The 24,471-nt window shown below is 36.1% G+C and overlaps 1 protein-coding gene across 2 annotated transcripts; it reads right to left on the reverse strand.

Annotated features, from left to right (window-relative positions):
- Nucleotides 1-308: 308 nt before the first annotated feature.
- Nucleotides 309-18,206, reverse strand: LRIF1 (ligand dependent nuclear receptor interacting factor 1). Of its 2 annotated transcripts, XM_060090237.1 has the most exons (4): nucleotides 17,734-18,206; nucleotides 5,436-6,945; nucleotides 3,933-4,205; nucleotides 309-3,119 (listed from the first exon to the last, which is right to left on the reverse strand). In XM_060090237.1, exons 1-4 carry the CDS (start codon nucleotides 17,799-17,801, stop codon nucleotides 2,682-2,684), a joined length of 2,289 nt encoding a protein of 762 aa, XP_059946220.1. In that variant the 5' UTR covers nucleotides 17,802-18,206; the 3' UTR covers nucleotides 309-2,681. The 2 variants fall into 2 exon arrangements, with proteins under 2 accessions (XP_059946220.1, XP_059946221.1); XM_060090238.1 differs by lacking the exon at nucleotides 5,436-6,945 and having other exon boundaries at nucleotides 17,734-18,124.
- Nucleotides 18,207-24,471: the final 6,265 nt, after the last annotated feature.

Here is a 24,471-nt window from a genome sequence, read left to right on the forward strand (position 1 = left end):
AGCAATATGTTGATTGTTGAAGACCTTGAGAAAAACAGGTTTAGTGGAGTGGTAAAGACAAAACCCTAATTTGAGAGATTTTCAGAACGAGAAGTAGGAGTTTGAGACCATCAGTATAAACAAATGTTGAGAATTTTGCTATAAAGAATTCAAGCCACATTTCCATACCATGGAATTTATTATCAGAAGAAATGTGGTGCTTGATGATTCCATGAGCAGCAAAGCCTTAATAGTAAAAGCAGAAAACATCAAAAGGAGAAGAAAATGAAATGAAATGAAAATGGATGCAACATGTCTATTAGGATGCTTTTAGTTGAATTTTATTTAACAAACATTGATACAAACACTGATACATTGCTATGTGTCAAGCACTATTCAAGGATTTATAAATACAATTCATTCAATAATCTTCCAATCCTCAAAATTCATTTGAGATTGCCCTTTTTCCAACCTTTAAATGTACTCTGACATGAGCTCACAATTTTATCTTCTCTGTTTATACTGTTTCCCTTAGTGAAGTTTTCCAGACCTATGACTTCAAATAATATCTATTTACTGATAGCCTTTAACTATGTATCTCCTAGCCCCAAAATTTAATGTTTTAGCTTGATGGGAAAGTGAATTTTTAATTTTTAATATTTTAGCTTGTATTTTCAATTCTCCCACAATGGACATGTACTGCTTCTTTTATAAAATGTTTAAAATTTTTTCAAAGGAGGTAATAATTCATGAAATTATATTCCCACTGATAGATAAATTAAGACTGACAATTGACCACTGCATCTAGCAACATGGAAGTCACTGGTGTCCTTAACAAGATCCATTTTGGTGGAGTAGGGGGAGAAAAATCTGCCTGGAATAGTTTGGCAGTTCCTCAGTGAGTTAGGGTATGACCAGCAATTACACTCCTAGGTATATACCCAAGAGACTTGAAAACATTATGTCCACACCAAAACATGTACCCAAACATTCAGAGCAACACAGCAACATAACATCCTAGTAGTCAAATGTGTACACAACCCAAATGTCCATAAACAAATGAATGATAACGTGTGCTATATCCATACAGTGGAATATTACTCAGCAATTAAAAAAAGAATTAAGTACTAATACATGCCACAACACAGATGAAACTTGAAAACATTAAGCTAAGTGAAAACCAGTCACAAAGGGACATATATGGAGTGATTCATTCCATGCATATGAATATCCCAAACAGGCAAATTTATAGAGACAGAAAGTGTTGCTGGTTGCCAAGGGCTGGGGAAAGGAGAGTCTGGGGAGTGACTGCTAATGGGTATGAGGTTTTTGGGGGGTAATGAAAATGTTCTAAAATTAGATCATGTTGATGGTTGCACAACTCTGTGAATATAACCACCACTGAGTTGTACACTTCAAAAGGGTGAACTTTATGATATACAAATTATCTTAATAAAGCTGTTACAAAAACCCAAAAAGGCAAGAGAATCTAGCTGATGCTCAGTTTGCATTTGTTCTACGCCCTCTCAGTATTTTCTGTTTCCTAATTTGTTGCCAATGTCCAGGTTTTATTTGACCCTACTTCCAGGAATTTGTTAATCATTAAAAAAAATAACCTTTTCCTCCCCCTTAATCCCCATCTCTACACCATTCTCCAACTTGCCAAATCAAAGATAACCAGATAGGAAAATGTCTGCCTCTATTATGAAAAACTACACTTTACCATTTTAAAAAGTATTAAATGTGGCCATGTTCATATTTATTTTTCACACAATCCAAGTCACATATGTACATATTCCCCCCCACCAAAAAAGGAAGCATTTGCCTAGGAATAATAACATATCACTTTAAGCAAACAATACACTATATAGCCTGAACTCTAAAACCCATTTTGTATCATATGAAACTACTTTGTAAAGGTTACAAAACAAACGTCCCTCACTCTTGAGAAATGTTTGAATTTTTAAATAATGCTGCTATAATACATTTTCTTTCATGAAATTTTTTAAAAACTTGCAACAATGGTGAGTAGAATGTATCATTTTATCGCAAAGGTTTTTGGGGGCTTTTTTTTCTTTCGGTACGCGGGCCTCTCCCGTTGCAGCGCACAGACTCCAGACGCGCAGGCTCAGCGGCCATGGCTCACGGGCCCAGCCGCTCCGTGGCATGTGGGATCTTCCTGGACCAGGGCACGAACCAGTGTCCCCTGCATCAGCAGGCGGACTCTCAACCACTGCGCCACCAGGGAAGCCCAGAATGTATCATTTTATGGGTAAAGAGACATATAGATATACAAGCCCATTGGAAAAGCTAAGTTTAGAGCTGATTTCCTCTGTTGGACTGTATAATTTAAAAAGTACACAATAATTACCTATTGTTGGAATAACATCTCAGCAATTTAGCTAAATGTACAAACAATAACAAATATTCAAACTGGGGGAATTCAAGTTAAAGTAATAGAAAAATAGAAAACTTTTCCTTCCAAAATAAGGTATCTAGACAAAGATTCAGATACCCCATGAGATTATTCACAAAAATCACATAATCAACCTTTTCTGTATTTCTTAAATAAAATTTTATAACTGATGAAAAGAGAAGTTTCATATGCAAAGACACTTTCAGAATGCATCTATAATTAACTTAATGCAAAAGTATATGAAAAAACAGTTATTTCACTGGTCTTTACGTATAGCAACATTTTATTATTTTTGGTTCATCTTCTTACGCATTTCTTCAAGAGCTGCTTCTTTTTCTCTCAGCACCTGCTTAAGTCTTCTTATTTTTTCATCTCTAATGGTTTCTTCTAACTCTGGTGGTGTCATGGAGAAAATATCTTCGGTATAATTTTTATTGAAGGAATGGCTTGGCTCAAAAGCTGTATTTGAACTCAGTGTGTCTTTCTCTTGGTTCCCATGGATACAGTGTTTTACCTCAGATCTCTTTTCTTCCCTAGTTTTGTTGCGGCCTCTGAGAATGTTATGGTGTGATACATTTGAAGTCGGTAAAACACTGTTAACGACTTGGGAACTGGTGACATTAGTTCCTCCATTTACAGTTGTGTTATAAACACTCTCGGTTCTTCTCTTCTTTGCGTGATCCATCTTCTTATTGGTTTTTGCTTTTCTTTTCTTATCAAAACCCTGTTGCAATGTTGAGTAAGATTCCAAAAGAAAAACAAAATATTATTGCTGAATAGTGTGCTCTTGAATTTAACAAAGTTTGCAGATACAAATATTTAGCCATTAAATTCAACTCAACAAAATATAATTCACATATTCCTGCTTAAGTCAAATATTAGAAGTTATATTGATCTACTATGAAAACCTAACAACCATCTGTGGAGAGCATAAGAAATAGAATTTATTTAATTTTTTTTTCCTCTGCAGAGTAGGCACATAGGGAAGATTATCACTGGGAAAGGTTGACTGGTTTTAGATCTGAAGTTCAGGATATTATACAGTAATGAAGTATTTATAAGTAGAATGACAGTAAGCAAAGTTATAGGGACTTTATTTTCATCATTATTGTGTAGATTTCTTAAGACGTTTAAATTAAAGTAATACTGCCGTGAGTATCTGCATGCTTATATTTTCCCTGCATTTCTGTCATTTCTTTTCTTTTTCTTTTTTAATTTTTTTTGGCCGTGCCATGTGGCTTGCGGGATCTTAGTTCCCTGACCTGGAATTGAACTGAGACCCCCAGCAGTAAGAGCTCGGAGTCCTAACCACTGGACTGGTAAGGAATTCCCTAAAGCAACATTTTAAATTAACTGGGGATGCATTTTTACCTGTGCATATACGGTTCTTAACATTATTTTAGTATAATACATATACATGCAAATTTGGTAACAACTATCATTCATATTAATGCACAAGACTAAAAAAAAAATCAAGAAAATTAATACATTCATATATCTTTGGAGTACCTACAAAGGACACTTTAAAATCTATTACCTGTTTTCTCCCTTCCTCCTTCACTATAAACTCTGTCTCTTTGTAAGTATCACTTTTCACCAAACAGCTAAAGGAATCAAAACCTCCTCCAGAGCCCAAATGGTGAGGAATCCGAGTAAGGCACACGCTCAAATCTTTAGTGAGACCAAATATCTTTCTAAGTTCAGCATCATTGTTCAGATATGATGCCTTATTGCTTCTTCCTTGGGAATTGTTCTTGTCATTTCTTTCTTGAGTAACTTTTTCTAATGTTGATGCCATCTCATTCTGGATCTGGAAATAGGAAAAGAAAACACACAAACAATACTGCCAATTACTTAAGCTATTTTATCAGACTAGCAACTAAGTGATTACCTCATCTTACTTAAAATGCTATGCTTTAAAGTCCTAAATGACTGGATTGTATTACTCTTGCCTTACCACCCACACTTGAAAAGCTGAACTTAACTGAGCAAAACCAAAATGGTCTCCTACAATTTTACTTTCTTGTACTAGGAAAGTAACAGGTAGTTAATTTTTAAACAAATGAAATGAGAATACAGACTAATGACAAGTTAAAAATAATCAATATAACATTATGTTGGAAATTGTCATCTTTTGGAAAACTCTTATAGCTTTAATCAATCTTGTACTTAATCAGAATTTACCTCCTTACATCTCTGGAGTTCACTGAATTCTGTACTGAAGGGGAGAAATACTGAACATTATTAAGTAGACCTCTAAGAAGGAAAATGTGGGTACAAATATTTAGTGATTACACATACACATATCTTAAGTAGAACAGAAGGATAACTATGTGGATTTGTTGAGTAATTGAATGAGTCAGAAAGAAGGGCTAAAAAAAGGAACAGGAGACTTGTATACTAAAAAAACAAAAAAACACCAAACAACCCAATCAAGATGTTGATAAATTCTTTTTCCACAAATGACTGAAAGGTATTAATTAGCCATATCCTGCCCCTTCTACCGTCTACCTAAAAAAGTTGCCAGGTATCTCCCTACCACCACAAAACAAACAAACAAATCCCAGCACTGCTCTGTGCATAATATTAATCTCTTCATATACTAAAAGTAAGCTCTTAAGTATATATGTATGCATGTATATGTATTTATGTGTACAAAGATATATACATATATATATATATATATATACACACACACACACACAATTTTACTAAGCTTTGAATTCACATTATCCTTCTCCAACCCTTCTAAATCTTGTTGCTCTGTGATTTGTTTGTTTAATTTTGCTTTGAAGACTTGGCATGCCAAATGGTTCTAGAGAAAAATACTGCTTCAGCTCTATTACACTCCTCAAACATTTCCTTCAGATGAAAGCTTTGACTTAATTAAGGATTCATGTGCGTATGGTATGCGTGTGATGAAGAGGAGGATGGGAGAGGAGGGAAAGAGAGGTATCATAGATAACTAACTTTGAGAATTAAGAAAGAAAAATTTTCTATATACATAGATAAAAAGAACACCCTAACATGGGAAATTTACCTTTGGTTCTTGGTCTCTGAAAACACACTGTTGTGAAGTAACAGTTGTTGCATCAACAGAGGAACTTATTTTCTCTATGCTGTGGATGATATTTCCTTTTCTGGGGGAATTTTGTCCTGTACTAAATCCATCTGGAAAGTCTGGCTTTGAGAATAAAGTCTTACTCTGCTTTAAGTAGTTAATGGATTGATTCATACTATGTGGGTTTGGGGTAGAAAGAGATGGTTTCTCCACTTTCTTATTCTTCTCTGCCCTTAGATTGGCCATGGAAGCAAGCTGGGTATTTGAAAGTGATTTTGTCTCCATCTGGGAAGATTTACTTTTAGCCAAAACAATATTTACAACCTCTCTGGATATTTCTGTGACTGGACTTGAACTTACTATCTGTGATGTATCTTTTCTTGGTGGAATATCAGGAGAAACAGAATTCTCTTGGTCAATTTGTGATGGCAAAACATCTGTCCCCCTTTTAGCCAACAGATAGACTTTCCCATTAAACATAACCAAAGCATTATCTTTAATAGGCATACTTTTGGATTGTGTCCCACTAGGACTGATGGTACTCAATGGTGGCATATTTACAGTATCATCTCCCAAACTTTTCCTATCTACAAAAGTTTTTAAAATCTTTGAAGCCACATTATTTGAAGATTTAACAGGAACAAGAGATGGAGTGCAAGGCTGTAGATTTTCTTGAAAAATCCATTTCACTGGAGCAGCTTGAGAATGCTGACCACCTTTTAATTGTGTCTCTTTAGCAACATTCATTGGAATCTGTGTGGTATTTAGTATCATTGGCTTTGCTATTTCTGTAACAGGTTTTGGGTAAATGTTTTGAAAGTTCTTGGTAACTACATTTTTCACTGTATTTACAGGAGATACATAAATAACAGTTGGTATTTGGGAGGCCTCAACTGTTCCTGAGGTACTTGTGGTTGCAGTTGCAAGTATCTTTTGCTGAACTGAAGGAGGCAATGAAGACGCTGGTACAGATTTCACTTCAGCATGGGCTGGAATCTGTAAATGATGCCCAGAAGGCAAAACCGGAGACTTCACAGTCATTGGAAGACTCTGGGTATTTACTAAAATATAAGATGAATCATTTTGTGTTGAGGAGGGAGAAACAGCAAACGTTTGCATGGTGAGTCCATCAATTTTCACACCATGACTCTGAACTTTAGAAACTGATGAGGTAAAATTTTCAGTTCCCACAGAAGTAACTCTAACTTTTTCTGCTGTGTCTACTGTTCTTGTAAGAAAATAGTTTGAAGAACTGGCTGGCTGAAAAATGGGCATTTGAACTGATGCACTTGTGGAGGAGCTGGAAATCTGAGTCTGAAAAGTAACTTGAACTGGATTTCCTGTATTCCCTTTCAAAGCATCAGACATGACTGTAGATTGAACTAGTGGTATAAGATTTCCAGAGGAATTAGGAATTGGAAGTAATTGCAGAAGATTTTTTCCATCCGAGCCAATCGTCTGAACTACTTGGTACATGCAGCCTGAAACACTTAAAAGAACATCGTGTAAATAAATACAACATACTACATGGTATATACATTTTATTTAAAAACAAGTATTTGCAAACACTATATTTTAAAAATAAAAAATTATAAAATATAATAATGTAAGTATGTAATTTGTCACTTTGAGTTTTCAAAGTGAAATACTGCAAAAGAAAGATTTTGAAGAAGTAGAAGAGATAATCAAAGATATGGTCAGCTTTGATACAGATCTCCTCACATGATTAGGCAATGGGTATAAGATATTAGCATTTATTCCTAAAAGTAGACTTTTCTAAGTTTTACCCTGTATAAAATTTCAGCTACTAGAATATGCTCCTCTTAAACTATTAGCATCCTTCCTTCTTTTCCTTAAATTCTTTCCTCTAGTCCTTCTCCTTTACTATTATTGACCAGGATTCTTATTTTACCTCCATTTATGCTTATTCTATTTCCCTCACTCTTTTCTCCCCCTACCCAATCTGTTCTGTATTCTTCCCACTGATAATGACAAGTTCTACTGTCAGCCATTCTTTTGCTTAAGGCATCTCTTAAGATGATACCTTAGTTTGCCACATTTCTGGAGACTAAACTGAGTTACTCATGTAGGAACCAGTTTTTTCTTTGATTTATTGTTCCAGCATGTTTGATGTTTGGTGTTAAATAGCTCTTGGTATGGCAATTACTCATATTAGTTCCAATTGCCGGTCAACCCATATTTATAATAGCAACATCATTTCAGCTGAACGGTTTCAGTGAATGTGGAATACACTGGATGTCAATAATTTTTTAACTTAGCCTATTTTGATTCTATTAACAGTTATCAGCTATTACTTAGCACAGATCGTCTAATTTTTTTTTAAAAAAATCCAATACTAATCTGTATCTGTTTGTATAATCAATTATTTGCAGATTACTTAAATGCAGACACCTCAAGTTATACATACCTGAAACCATCCTTCAGTTCTTGGACAATACTAAACCTTCATGGGACTCAGGGTAGTCACACATGCTACTTAGTTATTCTTCACCCACCCATATACTCAACTCTCAACATAAATGATACTTCCCAGAAGATACATTCTCTGGCCACCTTAACTACCCTTGCTCTTCCTTCACAGGTAATAATATTACATCTGTTAGTTTCCTTCATGGTACATATCACAAGTTGTCATCATATATTAATGTTTTTTTTTCCACTGGTCTACATATTGTCTCTCATACTAAATTCCAGCAATATGGGTACAGAGTCCATGTCCTATAGACCCAATATGGCCTTACATGACTAAGATTAAATGAAAAAAATTTAAGAATGAAAAATAATAATTAGAATTCTCAGTAGTGTAGAGGTGTGTTTTTCTGCCTATAGGTGTTTTTAAAGCTTCAGGTATTAATACAAATCAAAGCCAAGATTCTAGGAAGCACTGGATTCAGTTTTACCTTTCTGCAACCCCAAATAACATAATTATATCCTTATAAATATTTAAAAGTTTTCTGGCCCTTTGATAGCACTTCAAAATGTTATATTTACTTTCAATAAATTAAAAGTTAATCTCTAAAGAAGTATGAACATAAAGAAACGTATGAATTCTTGCTTTGACAGCGTGAAGAAGAAAACCCACCTTCACCTCCTCCCTATCCCCCAAAAAGCAAATATAAACTGGATCAGAACTTAATTTATTAAACCAAAATTTACTGAGTGTCTGTTATGGTTTAGGCACCAGACTCAGTTATGTAGCTCAGTAAGCTACAGCCTGGGGCCAAGTCTGGCCCCCTCCCTGTTTTTGTATAGTACACAAGCTAAGAATGGTCTTTTTATTTTAATTTTTAAAAATCACAAAAATAACATTTTGTGATATATGAAAATTATGAGTTTCAAAACTCTGTATCCATAAATAAAGTTTTATTAGTAAACAGTCACACCCATTTTTTATGTATTGTACATGGCTGCTTTCTGCTGCTGCAACAACAGAGTTAAGTAGTTGCAGCAAAGATCACATGGCCTATAAAGCCTAAACATTTACTACCTGGTCCTTTACAGAAAATGTTTGCTAGCCTCTAAGCTAGTTCAACCTACAATCCCTAAAAGAACTTAAAATGCTGGGTACATGGACATGTAAATAGGCAATTTTTATTGAGATAAATGATGTACTTGGAAGAGTACAAAAATGCTCACTCCTTTTCTTTAAACATTTTCTTCCCAAGGTTTCCTAGATATGACATACTTCTATCCCTGTAGTGACTCCTCAGTCTTCTTTGCCAACTCATCCTGCTTGAATCAACCTTAAAATGTTGGAATTCACCAAAGCTTAGAGTAAATTCTTCTCTTCTTACTCTGTAAGCTTTCCCCCAGATGATTTATTTTATATGCATGACTTCAATTAAACTACCATTTATATATCAACAATTCAAATAGTTATATCTTAGCTCTTTTGAGATTCAGGCTTATATGTCCAACTTCCCTCTTGACATTTCCATTCAGAATCTCAAATGCACCTAAAACTCAACATGGTCTTTTCCAGTGTTTTTCCTTCAGTAAATGGCATCCAAACTATCTTAGATGCCTAAATCTGAACAAGTAATTCCAGCTTTCTTACCATCTGTATTCAACCTATCACAAAATCCTGTTGATATTAACTCCTAAATTTACCTTGATCTATTCAATCGTTTACAAATCAATTGTTCCCACTCTAGTCCATCTCTGGCTTGGTCTATTATGGTAGCTTCATAACTGGTCTTTTCTTCAGTCTGCCATCTCCTCTTCAAATTACTCAGCACTCTAACACTAGCCCTTCCCTGCTTAAAACATTTCATCAGCTTCCCACTTTCTTTGAGTGGTAGAAAGAAAACCAAGAGATTCTGATGCAATGGAAGCCAAAGGAAGAGAGAGTTTCAAAAAAATTGGGCAATTCTATTGAAAGTTTCTGAGAGGCCAAGTAGGATGCAGGTTAAAAATGTATACTGGAATTAAGGGCATGAGGATCACTGATGGCTTTAAAAGAGCAGTTTGGTGGGGAAAGAAGTTGGTAGGAGTGAATATGAAGAAAGAATATGAAGACAGCAAGGACTGACAACTCTTTTATGAACTTTGACTGTAAGAGGAAGAGAAAAACTGGAAAGCACCTGGAAATTAAATGGGGTCAAAGAAAACATCTTTTTTTTTCTTTTTTTTTAATGTTAGGTGAACTAGAGCATAAATGCTCATGTGAGTCAACAAAAGGAAGAGACTGGTAATAAAGGAGAAAGAGGGGTAATTAATAATGTAAAGTTTGAAAAGGAGGTAGGAAATTGAGACCGTAAGACAGTTGAAGGGACTGAACCTTAAAGAGAGCTGGAGATGTATGTCTTTTCATAGGAACTGGAAGAGAGGTTAGGTGCATTTGCAGGTAAGTTAAAGCTTTGGCATTAGAAGGTTGAGGTAATTCTGATCTAGTGGCTTTTCCTTGTACTATGAAATAAGGACATGACATCATTTGCTAAGAAGAGCAAAAACAAGGAGAGATTTGAGGATAATCAAAAAGATTTGAAACAGTCTTTGTGAAAAGTAAGCTGACCTCAGAAAATATCAGTCATCAGGCAGTGTTGATGGCCCAGGGAGATAGGTAATGATCATGAATTCATAGTAATACCAACCTGTGCTCATGAGAGTCTCCCTGTTTCACCAGGTATAGGCAGAGAAAGTAAATCACTGAGTTCATCCAAGATTGGGGTGGCTTCAGAAGGGTATAACAAAAATCAAAGAGGAACGAAAGATTTTAGGGTACTGAAAAAAATTACCAAATGATGAAATGCAGAATCTATACTAGATGGGAAGGAAATGAGAACATAAAAGGCTAATGTATAGGGAGAAAATAAAGGGAATGGACTGAGGGCCAGATAAAGAACAGTCAGAGTGGGAATACTTAAACAACTAAGCTAAAATATAGGAACTGGTGTTTGGGAAGCAGGATGCCTAAATCAAGAATTTTGTAGATGCAGCAACTTCATCTGATAACAAGAACTACAGAAGTGGATAGCTGGTGATAGAATGGAGAAAACACTGAGGAAAAAGATCTTTGTACTGAAAGACCAGGTGACAAAGAGGTTATTGACACAGATGCTAAAGTTATGTAGGATTAGAGAGAAGATTGGGATGTGGGTGCCAAGTTCAGTGACAGAAAGTTGGTAGATGGTGTTAATGAACCATAATTAGGACCATCTACCAACTTTCTGTCACTGATATGCCAAAAAGTTGTCTTGAAGCCCACTGTCTTCTATTGTCTTCTGCAAGCTATTTTCTTTCCCATTATTCTATGACACCTTATTCTCAAAGATTACGAAATATGTCTGCACAGTTAAATCTGGCTTTACTCTATACTCATTCCCTAGGTGCTCTCTGCTGAAATTAACACTGGTAGCTAATTATCCCTCCATCTTGAACCTCTTCCTACTACGATTTCCATTGTGTACAATATTTGTCTTTCTTAATGTTCCCTTTCTTATTCATTTTCTGCATTTTAAGTATCCAACTATGACTTCTCCCAAAAGTACAGTTCTTGACCCTGTTTTTTCTTTAACACATTCTTCCTTTGTAAATCAACCATACCTCAATAAAAAAATAAAATTTTAAAAAGGCATTCTTCCTTAAAGACTGCACCAAGGTAAGAGTTCAAAGCTTCAACTATTACCTTCAACTATCCCTTCTGCAATAATGACTCTCATGTTATATCCTTTTATTCTATCCCCCAATATTGACCTCAATTCCATATTTGTGATGTCTGACCAAACACTTTCACTTTTAATACCACTACTTTAAAGTTAAAATTACTCTGTACTGAAAACTACAACTCTATCTTACCATCCAGTCATGTGTCAGCACTACTGTTTTCCATGTCACTTAGGTCTTAAATCACCTAGTAATCTCTATCTTTACCACCCTCTTTATTCACCTTTAATTCATCCATAGTACTTTGTATAGATACTTACAAAGGATAAACATTCAATAAATGTATACTGAATGAATCACCAAGTCTATAAAGTTTTTTTTTTTTTTTTACAGCTCTTACTCATATTCTCTTTCTTCACCTTTGCCACTTCTACTTGCTAGATCAGACCTGCATCACCTTGTATCTAGTCCTCATTATCTCATTCCTATGTTTGGCTCTGACTTTTAAACTAGTTTTTCTGACTGTGGCCATTATCATTATGTATCTCTGGCAGACTAAATCATTGTTTTCATCCTGTTACTTCCTTGCTTAAAGTTTCAGTAATTCATCAGTGCCAATTCAGCCTGACATGAAAATCATCTACAATCTAGCCCAACCAATCTCTACAACAGTACCATCTAGAACGTCTCAGCATAAAATCTCTGGTCCTACCAGAAAGGTCTCTACTATTCTGGATTGCCTCATGTACATTATTTACTCTAAGAATTCTTTAAGTTTTTTTTTCTTCTCTAACAATTTAAAACATAGTTATAAACTGAGGATCAATCCATCTTCTCCATGAAATATCTGCTAGTCACTCAAACTCATATTAATTTCTTCCAAGCTGGAATCCCTAAAGCACTCTCATTGGTGCCACTAATGCTATGAGTTACATAATGCCTTCCATATGGCCTTTGATCTATTAGTTAATTTTAAAAAATGAGTAAAGTATTTTTTTCCTCAGTGAGCTTGAAACCCCTTATGGTCAGAGACTACATCATTTATTTTATAACTGTTCTTCCAATACCAAGCACAGTAGGCCCTCAAAAAATTATTTTAAAAATAAGGCAGCTCTTTCAAATATTTCAAACATATTGAAATGTCTCAATGCCTTTATTGTTTAGTCTTATTTAGTTTATGCACTTCATTTGTCAGTAACATGTGGCTAACAGATTAGAAGCTTCAACAGAGCAGAACACACGCTTTTATAATTAATTATTTGTATGGGGCAAACATTTTAATTGGCATATTAGTTAAACAAATCACACAGGCTTCTGATACTTCATTCATATACTTTATTATATGGCCCCTGTATTTCCGCTTTATAAAAAAACATTTATATTGCACAAACTCTTTTCAAATCTAATCACGGATTTTTCCTCTCTTCTCCATTTCCCCTCCAAAAAAGGGAAGGAAAATACAGTTTCTTCTATGTCAGTATATCAGTAGAAATTCATACAATCTACCAGAGACCATAAATTCATTAAGGGTAGGTTATCCTATTCATATCTATATTCTCTACACCTAATAGAGCAACTGGCACACTGTAGACAATATTAGCTGAATTGAATCCTACAAGCTCTAATTTTTAAAAAAATCTGTGATTTCCTAGTAACAAATGGAATGAGTTCTAAAAATTAAACTGAAATGCAGAATGCTAAGGAAAGAAGTGATAAATCAGGGTGAAATTCATACTTCTTCAATCAATATATATATTTTTCAGCTATAGAAGAGAACTTCCACTTAACATACTAAAACCCTATAAAGATTCTGTTTTCTTAAAGATCATATTCTGTTAGCTAAGGTTAGAACTAAAACTAGAACCGGACTTTGCATCCCATGCTCTGATTAGGTAATCAACATGGTAATTACTTTAAACCAACTAGGATTTGAACTGAGAAACTACATTGGAAAACTAATACAGTTTAAGGCTTTAAAAGAGAACACAGGAATACATTTGAAAGATTATGGGCTTCTAATCCTGGCTCTTCCAATTATTAGTTGATTGACTTTGGTAAATTTACTTAACCTCTTTGAATCTTTCTTCATTTGTAAAGGTTTGCTATAACTGGTTGGGATTCTAATAAGCTCCCAATATATGCTAGATATCATCTTCCACTAAAATATATAATTTGTGTCCAAGAACAAGTAAATGAATCAGGTAATCTTTTGAAAATGTGAGAAATTTAATAAAAGATATAGTAAACATACTTATAATATTATATAACTTCTGTCATTTTTGACTATTCTAATTTTGAGTGAAGCATTTACAGATTAGATATGGAATGATAAAAATTTTGCAGGTTACTGAACATTTCATAGATAATTTTGCAAAATTTTCAACTGCTAAGACTTTTTCCATCTTACTCTCTCTGATTCAACATTATGTACATACATAACATACACAAGTACATAATGTAATAATATATGATAATATTTACCATATAATATTATATACATAATAGATATGTTATTGTAAACAGTTGTCATTAACTCTAACCCTAATAAACAGTCCAACAAGGTAGGTATTGCCATTCCTATTTTATAGTTGAGAACACGAAGATTTAGTAATATTAAATAACTTATTCAGAGACATGCTTTCTTGGGCAATCCCATGCATTTTCTTGTATTTACTTTAGCATAACCCTAATATAACAGGGTCTCAAAAATTCATGAATAATCTGAGAGATTAATGAGAAATAGATTTCAGTTAGCCTTATGGTATGTGTGTCTTTCTCTCTCTCTGCCTCTCGTACACATACACACACACACACACACACACAAATCACAACGGCTAAGATAATAACACTTACACTGTACAAAACTAAATGCACACTGAACTGACAATGAAACATTATCTGTCTAACCAAACCAAGCCCCCTGCTGAGGACACCCATTTTAGCTCCCTATTTAAGAACAAAGGGTCAAAGGCAGATAGAAGCCAACTGCTTATCACTCTCTATTTTCAGCTCTGACCCTGCCTGAGTTTCAGATTCAAATATCTCGCTGATTGCCTTCTTGGTGTGTTCCTCACTTCAATTAATTTACCAATATCTACCCAGAAAATTGGCATCATAATTGATCCACTGTTCTTCATGCCAATTCACTGACAAGGTCTGCCTATTTTCCTTTCTATATTTCTTTGAATCCAACCCTTGCTCTCCATTAGCTAGTGCAGGCTCTCAGAATATCTGAAAGGACAACTGAAATAGAATCCTTATATGCCTGACCCCTCACCCCCAAATCCACACTGCCATCAGTTACCTAAAATGACACCTGACCATGACAGTTCTTTTCTTAAAATCCTCTGAAGGCTCTCCAACAGATGAAGTCTAATCTTTCAGCAAACCCTTAAGAGCTCTCTATTTATCCTACTTATTACTAGTAATAAGTCATACTGCTGATTTTTTTTTAATCAATTCCCTCTTCCTGGGCATAGCCTGCATTCATCTTTAATTGGATAGCTGATACTTACATTCCCCAACTCAGCCACTCCAGAAACCTTTCCTACAATTCCCTTTCTGTATGCCCTCACAGCATCATCCTGTGCATAACACTATTAAAAAGTGTATTACATCATATCCACCTCTAGACTTGAGGTTTTTCATGGGCATGGCCCATATCCTACTCTTTAGTCAGTCTCTCCATTTAGCACTGTCTGTCACATAGCAGGCACTCAGTGAACGTTTTTTAACCAAATGTTTGAACGATACAGATAATAAGTGGTGACCTAGAATATGAACCTAGGTCTCTGTAACTCTACCTTGTTTCTGTACCTCTACCAAGGTCTTTGTAACTCTACTGTACCATTCTGACTCCTGCTTTGCTCTTTGCATATGAAGTCCAAATCTAAATAAACTTAATGTTTACTGTCACAAATATCTTCCAGATTTTTCCTTTGTACTATAAGATTAAATTTGGGTTTTGTATTTTATGCACTGATGAAGAGATATTTTTTAAACAATAAACATTCTGTATCACATTACTGAAAAACTTTACAGCAGGAAAGAAGTAACTCAAGAAAAACTCAAGTATCTACAGAAAATAATAAAATCATATAGTCATTTTAAACTTATGAAGAAAATGATTTTGTACCATCAAAATATAAGAAAATATAAGAAATATAAGAAAATGAAGCTTCCAATAAACTAAAGAGATGACATTAATCCAACTATTTGCAAAAGTATATTTGGACATCATGCAGATTGTTACTTATAAAAAAGAATAGAATCAAATATGCAATCAATAACCAAAGTAAATGTCAAATAGTTTCAGAAAGGCATCTTGTAAATGTCCGAAGTATGTGATTTAAAATCTAGAGGATTTGAAGAAATAAATGCATTCAAAGATGATAAAAATAATGCATAAACCAATGAGTTAATGAACTCCAGATAACTGATGAATGTAACTAAAACAGAATTCAACTTGTAATGTTTTAAAAATATAGATAGCCAAAAGAAGTAGAAACTGGATAACAGAGTTAAATAACACAATACACAAAAAGTAAGATTCTTACTCTATCTTATTTCTGATATTGAAAAAGAATGCAATCCTGAAACAAATTGTGTTAAATTGGGGTAAATCAGATGTTATCAAATATCCAGGTACTAAAACAAGATAGAAGAAATGAACAATCATTAAAGACTAATTCTATTTTTGCATATCTATACAGGGCACTACCTCTGCCTTCCCCCTCAACTTCTACCAAAAATAAGCCAACAAAAAACATACATGCACAAAAGCTGGCTCTTGTTAAGACCTGAAACACAATGGTTCTTTCTTGGCAGTTCTTCCATATGGTTTTAGCTCAACACTTTTGGTGACGATTTCTCTTTAGAATATTATGCATACTTTTTAGAAGTGTTTATTACAATTAGGTTTTATATCTACTTGTAACTACCTACTTCCTGGGCTAAAATTTGTATAGAAGTAAAGTTGTATCCTTACGATAATAATAATAGCTAACATTTAAAAAATGCTTTTCTATTTTTCCTACACTAAGTATTTTAGTATATTCATTCTTTTAATCCTTAAAATACCTCTAGGTGCTCTTATTTACAGATTGGAAACCAGGTCACTTGGCTTCACAAATAGTAACTAGCAAAGATAGCATTAAACCTAGTGAGCCCGATTTTCTTCAATCATAAATGCTCTTCCATGATTTTTACATCTCCATTTCCATGCTTTCTTCTTCACATTTTCCTTCTGCAGGGACTCGTTAACTTTCTTCTCGCCACTTATTATATACCCACAAACCATGGAGAGTACAACTTAAAATATTCTACCTTAGCAAACAATTTTGTTCCGGTTTTATTTCTTCTTGATTAATATGAGCTTAAAAAAAACACTGAGTTAGTGATAAACTATTGTCTAAATTTACAAATAAGTGTCTAAGAAATACTAGAATCTCCCCCTGACAAATGTAATTCCTCTACATAAACATCCAATTCGAGACGACATTCTCATTACACCTGCTTCAAATATGCTGTTCGAAGAGATTAACTTTACATGATAATTTCTCTATTTTCACTTTTCTTTATCTTCAAATAAAGCCATTATTCGAAATTTTTAAAAAATCGATTCTCTTATTCCAGAACAATTTTTCGGTTTCTATATTCATATACTCTTATCAATTACACAAAAATATGTCCTTTCCTTCTCACTAACTCTCTTAAATTACAGTTATTTTCCCTGAAGGTCCAGCGCCACCTGAGCTGCACTTGCTAATCCGCGCGGATTGCTGCGTGTTTTTCTGCGAGTGCGCGAGAATCTTCCAGAAGATTTTGCTCACACAGGCGCGCCGGCCATGTTGATTTTCCTCTCCCGTGGAGATCTACTCTGTCAGCCTATGAAACTTCAGACGCTGGAGTCCTGCGGAGCCAGGGCAGAGGCTGACTGCGTCAGGCTCTGAAGAGGTTTTACGTTTCCGACAGGGACGTGCTCTAAGGGCTCTAAGTGCCAAACTGCCGCGCACTTCCCCTGGAGTGCTCACCCAGCGGGATCAAAGGCATCTGAATTGCAGAACGTCAGGAAACGACGGCCGACTCGACATCCTGCTAAGAGACGGGCGAGATGCGGCCATGTCGAGGGAGATTCGAAACCGGTACTTACCAGTGCGAGGCGTTGCCTGACTTTTCCTCTGTAGGTTTCAGGAAGACCCTCTGTAGGTTATTGGACATTTTAGAGGAGTGGGAGGGACCAGTACATCCAGGAAAGGGGGCAGTGTCGGGGCCGAGGTCCTCCAAGTGGCGAGAACCAGAGCGAGAGGATGTAGGGATGGATGCCCCGTAGCAGCTCAGAGGGGTTAGAAGCTGAAAGGAGAGCGACGGCGGGCTCTCGAGAGGGCGTATCCTCAGGCTTCGGAGGGAGACGGCGCAGCCACCAGAAACCGGAAGAATCGAAGAGGCTGACGGGGCGGGTCCGTCCCTAACCTCTGAGAAAACAGCCCTGAGTCTCCGCCTCCTCAGCGCCTAGCCTAGGACATCGCTCCAGAGTCACCGGGAATCAGCGCGGGAGGCGTGGCCTTAATGGCGCCGCCCCTATCGGTGCCGGGTCTGTGGTGAAGACCAAGCCACACGGGCTCGGCCGACCCCGCCCACCAAGGCCGCCAGCGAGAGCAAAGCTCAGCCTAGCAGCTTCCGGCATCGACACATCCGGTCGCCAAGGTGAATGGCTCGCTAACGCCCCGCCCTTATGCTGCGATCCAATCGCAGGTGACGTTTGCTGTCTCTTCTTCCGGATCAAGTAACGAATCGCAAAAGAAAATTCTCCAGATACCTACGCAAAATAAAATGTTTCCGGGGTCAGTCGCAAAGTTTCTGCCTTTGTATTCGCCGCTAGTGTAAGTTTCCTCTCCCGCCAGTGCTTTAAAAGACATCGGAGGGCTCTTTTGAAGCCATATGCACTCCTGGCGCGAGAAAATTTTACATGCCTGCCTGTGGCAAGCGCCTATATTATTGCTACTTCCTGAGGGTTTCTTGTTTTTTTTCCTTTCTTGAAGCTTTGCCTCGAGATTTAACCTAATCTCTCTCTCCACCCCACCCTTAATCCTCGCTCGAAATTACTTATTGTCATATAGTTAACTACTTGATTCTCTAAAAGTTTAATTCCCCATATAGACTTACTTTTTGGCATCTTTATTTGGATCTCCAGAGAAAAACTTTGCAGAAGTCTCTTGATTCCCGCTGTTAAAATCTCTTATTTGAGGAACAGGTTAAGTCTCTGGCTTCAGCTGGGACTAGAAGGAAGCTGTGAGAGGAGTGGTTTAGGAGATCCAGTTTTATCAGCTAGAGGCAGTAAAAATGTAAACTGGCTCAAATTTAGGAGATTGATGTATGGTAGCCAAGTTAAAAGGTTTATTTTGTTTTTTTTATAAATGCTGGGTACTCATTCTCCTAACTCCTTAATCAGCTAGTACTGATGAAAGATCTTGATGTTCTGATACAGAAAGTAATACTTTTTAACTACTGTTCACTCTTTGTTAAAGGTTAATTTTAGCGATGTCGAATCCTGTGTGTGTAACTGGCATTATATTTCAGTCAAATATTTCCCATACTAAAGAGGGGGCAGAATGGTGAGCCCTTAATACTGTCTTGGTTCTGATCATCATCCTATCTCTGAAGGCAAAACTACTTGAACGAGTTGCCTATTCTTGGCTTGTTACATTTTCTCACCATTCATTTCTTAACTTTGCAGTTTGGCTTCTCCTCATATCCATCAGCACTTCTAATAAATGAAGCTCATTGTCACAGATTGGGTTCCCTGGGAAGCATACTCTTGAGATGGACTTTGGTGTGCCTGAAGTTTATTAGGGATCAGTATCTGTAGAAGGGAAGAAAAGGGAGCAAAACTGGGCAGAGGGAGACGTTGGGTTGTGATGCCCAGTCTCAACAAAGGCCTTAGACTATCCCACATAGAGCTCTAAGCTCATGACCTTTTTTTTTTTTTTTTTAAGATGAACTTCTGAATTTTCCCCAGTGGGATGCAGGCTTTGCCAAGGAAGGGTGCATGACCTTAGGCAAGGATGATCTCCTTAGCCAAAGTAATTCCTCAAGGAGGCTGATAGCTGAGGCATGTCTGCTGGCAGCACTCCCAGTAACTGGCAGAATAAGACCTTCATTTCTCAACGGAGGTCTGGGAGATGCATCAGTGTCCACTGTACTCATTAAACCACTCATTTAGCTGTTTCAATTGATACTATTTATCACAAATAGTATAAAGATTTGTTCAAATCTTTATTCAGCAGCTCTGTTAATTAATTCTTCACTCTTGATGCCACTGGTAATATACTTTCTTGGATTTCCTCCTACATTTTTATGTACTCTTTTTCAGTTTCTTTTGAAGGTTTATCCCTCACTTGGCCATTAAACAGAAGAGTTCCTTAAATCTTGATGACTGATCCTCTTATTTTCTCAAACTATCCTGTCTCCTCAAGTGACTTCAACCATGCCTGTGGTTTCAATGACCACCTCTAGCCATTTGTATACTAACCAAACACGTAATGTTACATGCCAAGTACTATTCTAAGTGCTTTAAAAATATTAACTTGTTTACTCTTAACAACTAGTAAAAAATATTACATTCATATGAAGAAACGGATGCACAGAGAATAGCATAACAGCACAGATAAAGGGACGAGAGACCAAAAAGAAATTAGAGCATATTGTAGTTCTTGTTAGCTAAAAGAGTGACAAATTTAAGCAACAACTGACAGAAATGAATAGATTAATAAGTCAACAAATGTAGAGGATTATTTTACACACATACATCTCTGAGAAATTAATAGTTGAAGCAGAGAAAAGATAGGCATAGATATCAAAATTTTAAACAATACAGTAAACCAGGTTGAGACATCAGATGTATAAATAATCCACTCATCGGATAGTGCACATTATTTTTGAGCACATATAGAATATGTATAAAAATAATGTGATAGGCTACAAAGGAAGCTCTACTAGTGCTGAAGGATTAGTTCTATACATACTATGTTTTCCAACCACAAATTGATTAAAATTAGCTATGCAGATAATTAAGACTAGCTTTAAGACATATTTAGAAACTGAATAACCTATTACTAAATTACCCTTGGGTTAAAGATGAAATCATAATGGAAATTAAGTGATTTAAACACATATGTCATAAAATAAGAATGTTTAAACACATGAGTTAAGCATCCAATTTAGAAGTAGTTTAAAAAGCAAGAGAGAATACCAAAGGAAACATGAATAAGTAAGTGAAGTATATAACAACAAAAATAATGCAGTAAATTAACAAAGCCATAAGCTGATTCTTCAATAAAATCAATAATAGAGACAGACCTCTAGCGAGATTAATCAAGCAAAAAAAGAGGAAAGATGCAAGTAAGCAAAATACAGAATGAAACGGATAAATAACTATAAATACAGCAGAGATTTTTCTTTGCAAGTATTATACATAACAATTATAATACAACATTTGCTGAATCCTGCTACGATGATGAACTACTATGAACTGCTGATTCCTTTCTCTAAATTATAAAAGGGAAACATATATTCTAAGAACTAAGAGAAATTTTGAAAACTCCTGAGGGAGCTGAAGGCTGTCTTAAAATGAATGTGTAGGGAAGAAAGTAGCTGCAGTCCAAGCACAGAAAACAGGGAAAGAATAGGTCGGAAAAAGACAGGTTTAAGTTATTTCTGTTGTTTCTCTCCCACATTACCCTGGGATTATCAATGTCTGTCCACTCAGAATAAAGTTAAGGAATAGTCCAGATTTGTTATTTTTCTTTTTAATCTCCAATTTCTTTCACTTTTTAAAAATATCTTTTGTTCTCTTCCTCACACATACAGCATGCTGGGAGTGGGAGGTGGGCAGGCTGGCAGGAAGGGCATGCCCTTCCACAAGTAAATTTCAGGTTTTTCACAAGGTAAAGTGCCATGTTTACTATAGTATTTATGTATTTATTAGTCACTTAACATGTTAAAAACTGTACTTACATTTTTATTTAGTCCTTGCCTTTTGTTTAATATGTCAGATTTTTTTGGTGTTGTGCTCATAACCTCATTTTCCCTTGAGTAAAATGGGCTTTTATTGCCTAATTTTGCATAGTGTGGTGATTTTTAGGAATGCATATGTCATGTTATATCAGAACTGACTGCAAAAATAGTCAAAATCTTTTTAAAGTCACTTCTGGACAAGACAGAGTAACAGGGACTGGATTTACCCTCCTACCTGAAGCAATGACAATAACAACAACCAGATAAGAATGCATGAAACAACACTTTTCAAGACAATCAAATAATGAACAATGTATTAGCCAGCTTGGGCTGCCATAACAAAGTACCATAAAATAGGTGGCTTTTAAACAACAGAAATTTATTTCTTACAGTTCTGGAGGCTGGAAGTGTAAGATCAGGGTGCCAGTGTGGTCAGATTCTGCTGAGGGCCCTCTTCTGGGTTGCAGACTATCAACTTCTCATTGTATCCTCACATGAAAGAGAACAGAGAAAGGAAACAAGCTCTCTCTTGACTCTTATAAGGGCACTAATCATTCATGAGGACTCCACTCTCACGCCTTCTCCTAATTACTTCCCAAAAGCCCATCTCCAAATATCATCACATGGGGGGTGGGTAGAATTTCAACATACAAATTTAGGGGGATGCAAAAATTCCCATCAGACAGTGATCCCTGAAAGATGGGAAAAAATGAGGTAAATCTTACAAATGCCTCAGATTACTGCTTTGAGAGAGTTTCCATACTACAGCTCAGGGTGAGGAAACTGAGGAAGAACATGTCAGCCTAGCTGAGTTGTGAAGATGGAGCTGATGGTCCAGGATACAAGGCAGCTGGAGTTGATAAGACAGACTGTTAGAGGAAATAATTGCATAGAAGGAGAATCCCAGAGATCTGGACAGTCCCTCTTGAGTATTCAGCAGAGCACTAATAAGCACATAACTGAAAGGAAACAATCTAAAACTGGGGAAAGAACCATCCAAAATGAATAGAGGGAAACAGTATCTAACACACACACAGGGCTGGAATCAGTACACGTTCTCACATCTGGACTGGAAAAATTCATACTTCATGGGTGCTGTATATAGTATCTCTACACTCCAGATCCACTTAATGCACCATACAAACAAGACCTGAGAGTATCAAACTGTTTCCAAATAAAATAACTGTATCCCAGAGCAAAACTCAAGAAAATGTTTAGCAATACAAAAATATCCAACAATAAGGTAATAGTGACAATGTTAGAATCCAATTCAAGATTATCAGGCATACAAAGAGGTAATAAAATATGATCCATAATGAAAATAATCAATCAAGCAAAACTAGATGTAAGATGTTAGTTCCTAGGTATGGTTTTCTTTGTATTTATCTTATTTAGGATTTATATGCCTTCTTTAATCTGTATTTTGATAATTTAATTTTCAAAAATTGCTCACCAGTATTTCTTCAAATATTGCTTCTCAATCCCCCCTCCCCTCTCTCTCCCACACACCTTACTGTATCCAATTACACATGTTAGACCATTTATCAATATCTCATATGTCTCTTATGCTCTATTCAATATTTCCTATCTTTTTTTCTGTGTGCTTGATTCTGCATATTACCCTGAACTCTTTCTCAGGTATATTGCCTACCTCAACTTCATTTAGTTCTTTTTTTGGGTTTTATCTTGTTCCTTCATTTTGAACATGTTCCTTTGTAGCCTCATTTTGCCTAACTTGCTGTTTTTATTTCTATTTATCTGGAAGGTTGGTTAAGTTTCCCAACTTTAGAGAAGTGGCCTTTTGTAGGAGAGTCCTATGTGTCCCAGCAGCACACTCCCCTCTTGTCACCAGTGCTCTATACTCTAGGGATACCCCTCATGTGGGTTGCATGTTTCCTTCTGTTGTTGCAGGATGATTTCTTTGAGTGGTCTGGTTGGCTTGGTTGGTTGTCTTGTGGAGAGGCTGCTAGCCACTGGTTGGTGGGGCCAGGTCAACAGGTGGCTGGCTGTGGAATCCCAGTGGGCCCCTGGGCTAGTCCTCATTCAATGGTGAGTGGAGTCAGGGTCCAGGAGACTCTGGGGCTGCTGCCCAACAACTGGTGGGTGAAGCCAGTTCCTGAGGCTAGTGCTGGCTAGGAATAAACCTACCTAAGGCAGTAGAAGACCTGTACTCAGAAAACTATAAGACACTGATAAAAGAAACTAAAGATGACACAAACAGATGGAAAGATATGCCACATTCCTGATTTAGAAGAATACATAATGTTAAAATGACCATACTACCCAAGGCAATATATAAATTTAATTAAAATTAAAATGCCAATGGCATTTTTTACAGATCTAGACCAAAAATTCTAAAATTTGTATGGAAACACAAAATACCCTGAATAGCTAAAACAATATTGAGAAAGAAGAACAGAGCTGGAGGTATCACACTTCCTGACTTCAGACTGTACTACAAAGCAACAGGAATCAAAAGAGTATGTATTGGCATAAAAACAAACACATATATCAATGGAACAGAATACAGAGCCAGAAATAACACACACATGGTCAATTAATAGAAAAAGGAAGCAAGAATATACAGTGGGGAAAAGGCAATCTTTTCAATAAATGGTGCCAGGAAAACTGGACTGCTACATGTAAAAAAAAAAAAGAAATTAGAAATAAAACTTTTCTGGGACTTGCCTGGTCATCCAGTGGTTAAGACTCCACACTCCCAATGCAGGGGGCCTAGGTTTGATCCATGGTTGGGGAACTATATCCCACATGCCACAACTAAAATGATCTCACATGCTGCAACTAAGACCTGGTGTAGCCAGATAAATACATACATACATACATACATACATACATACATACATACATACATACA

The sequence above is a fragment of the Mesoplodon densirostris genome, chromosome 2, assembly GCF_025265405.1.
Source record: "Mesoplodon densirostris isolate mMesDen1 chromosome 2, mMesDen1 primary haplotype, whole genome shotgun sequence".
NCBI lineage: Eukaryota > Metazoa > Chordata > Mammalia > Artiodactyla > Ziphiidae > Mesoplodon > Mesoplodon densirostris.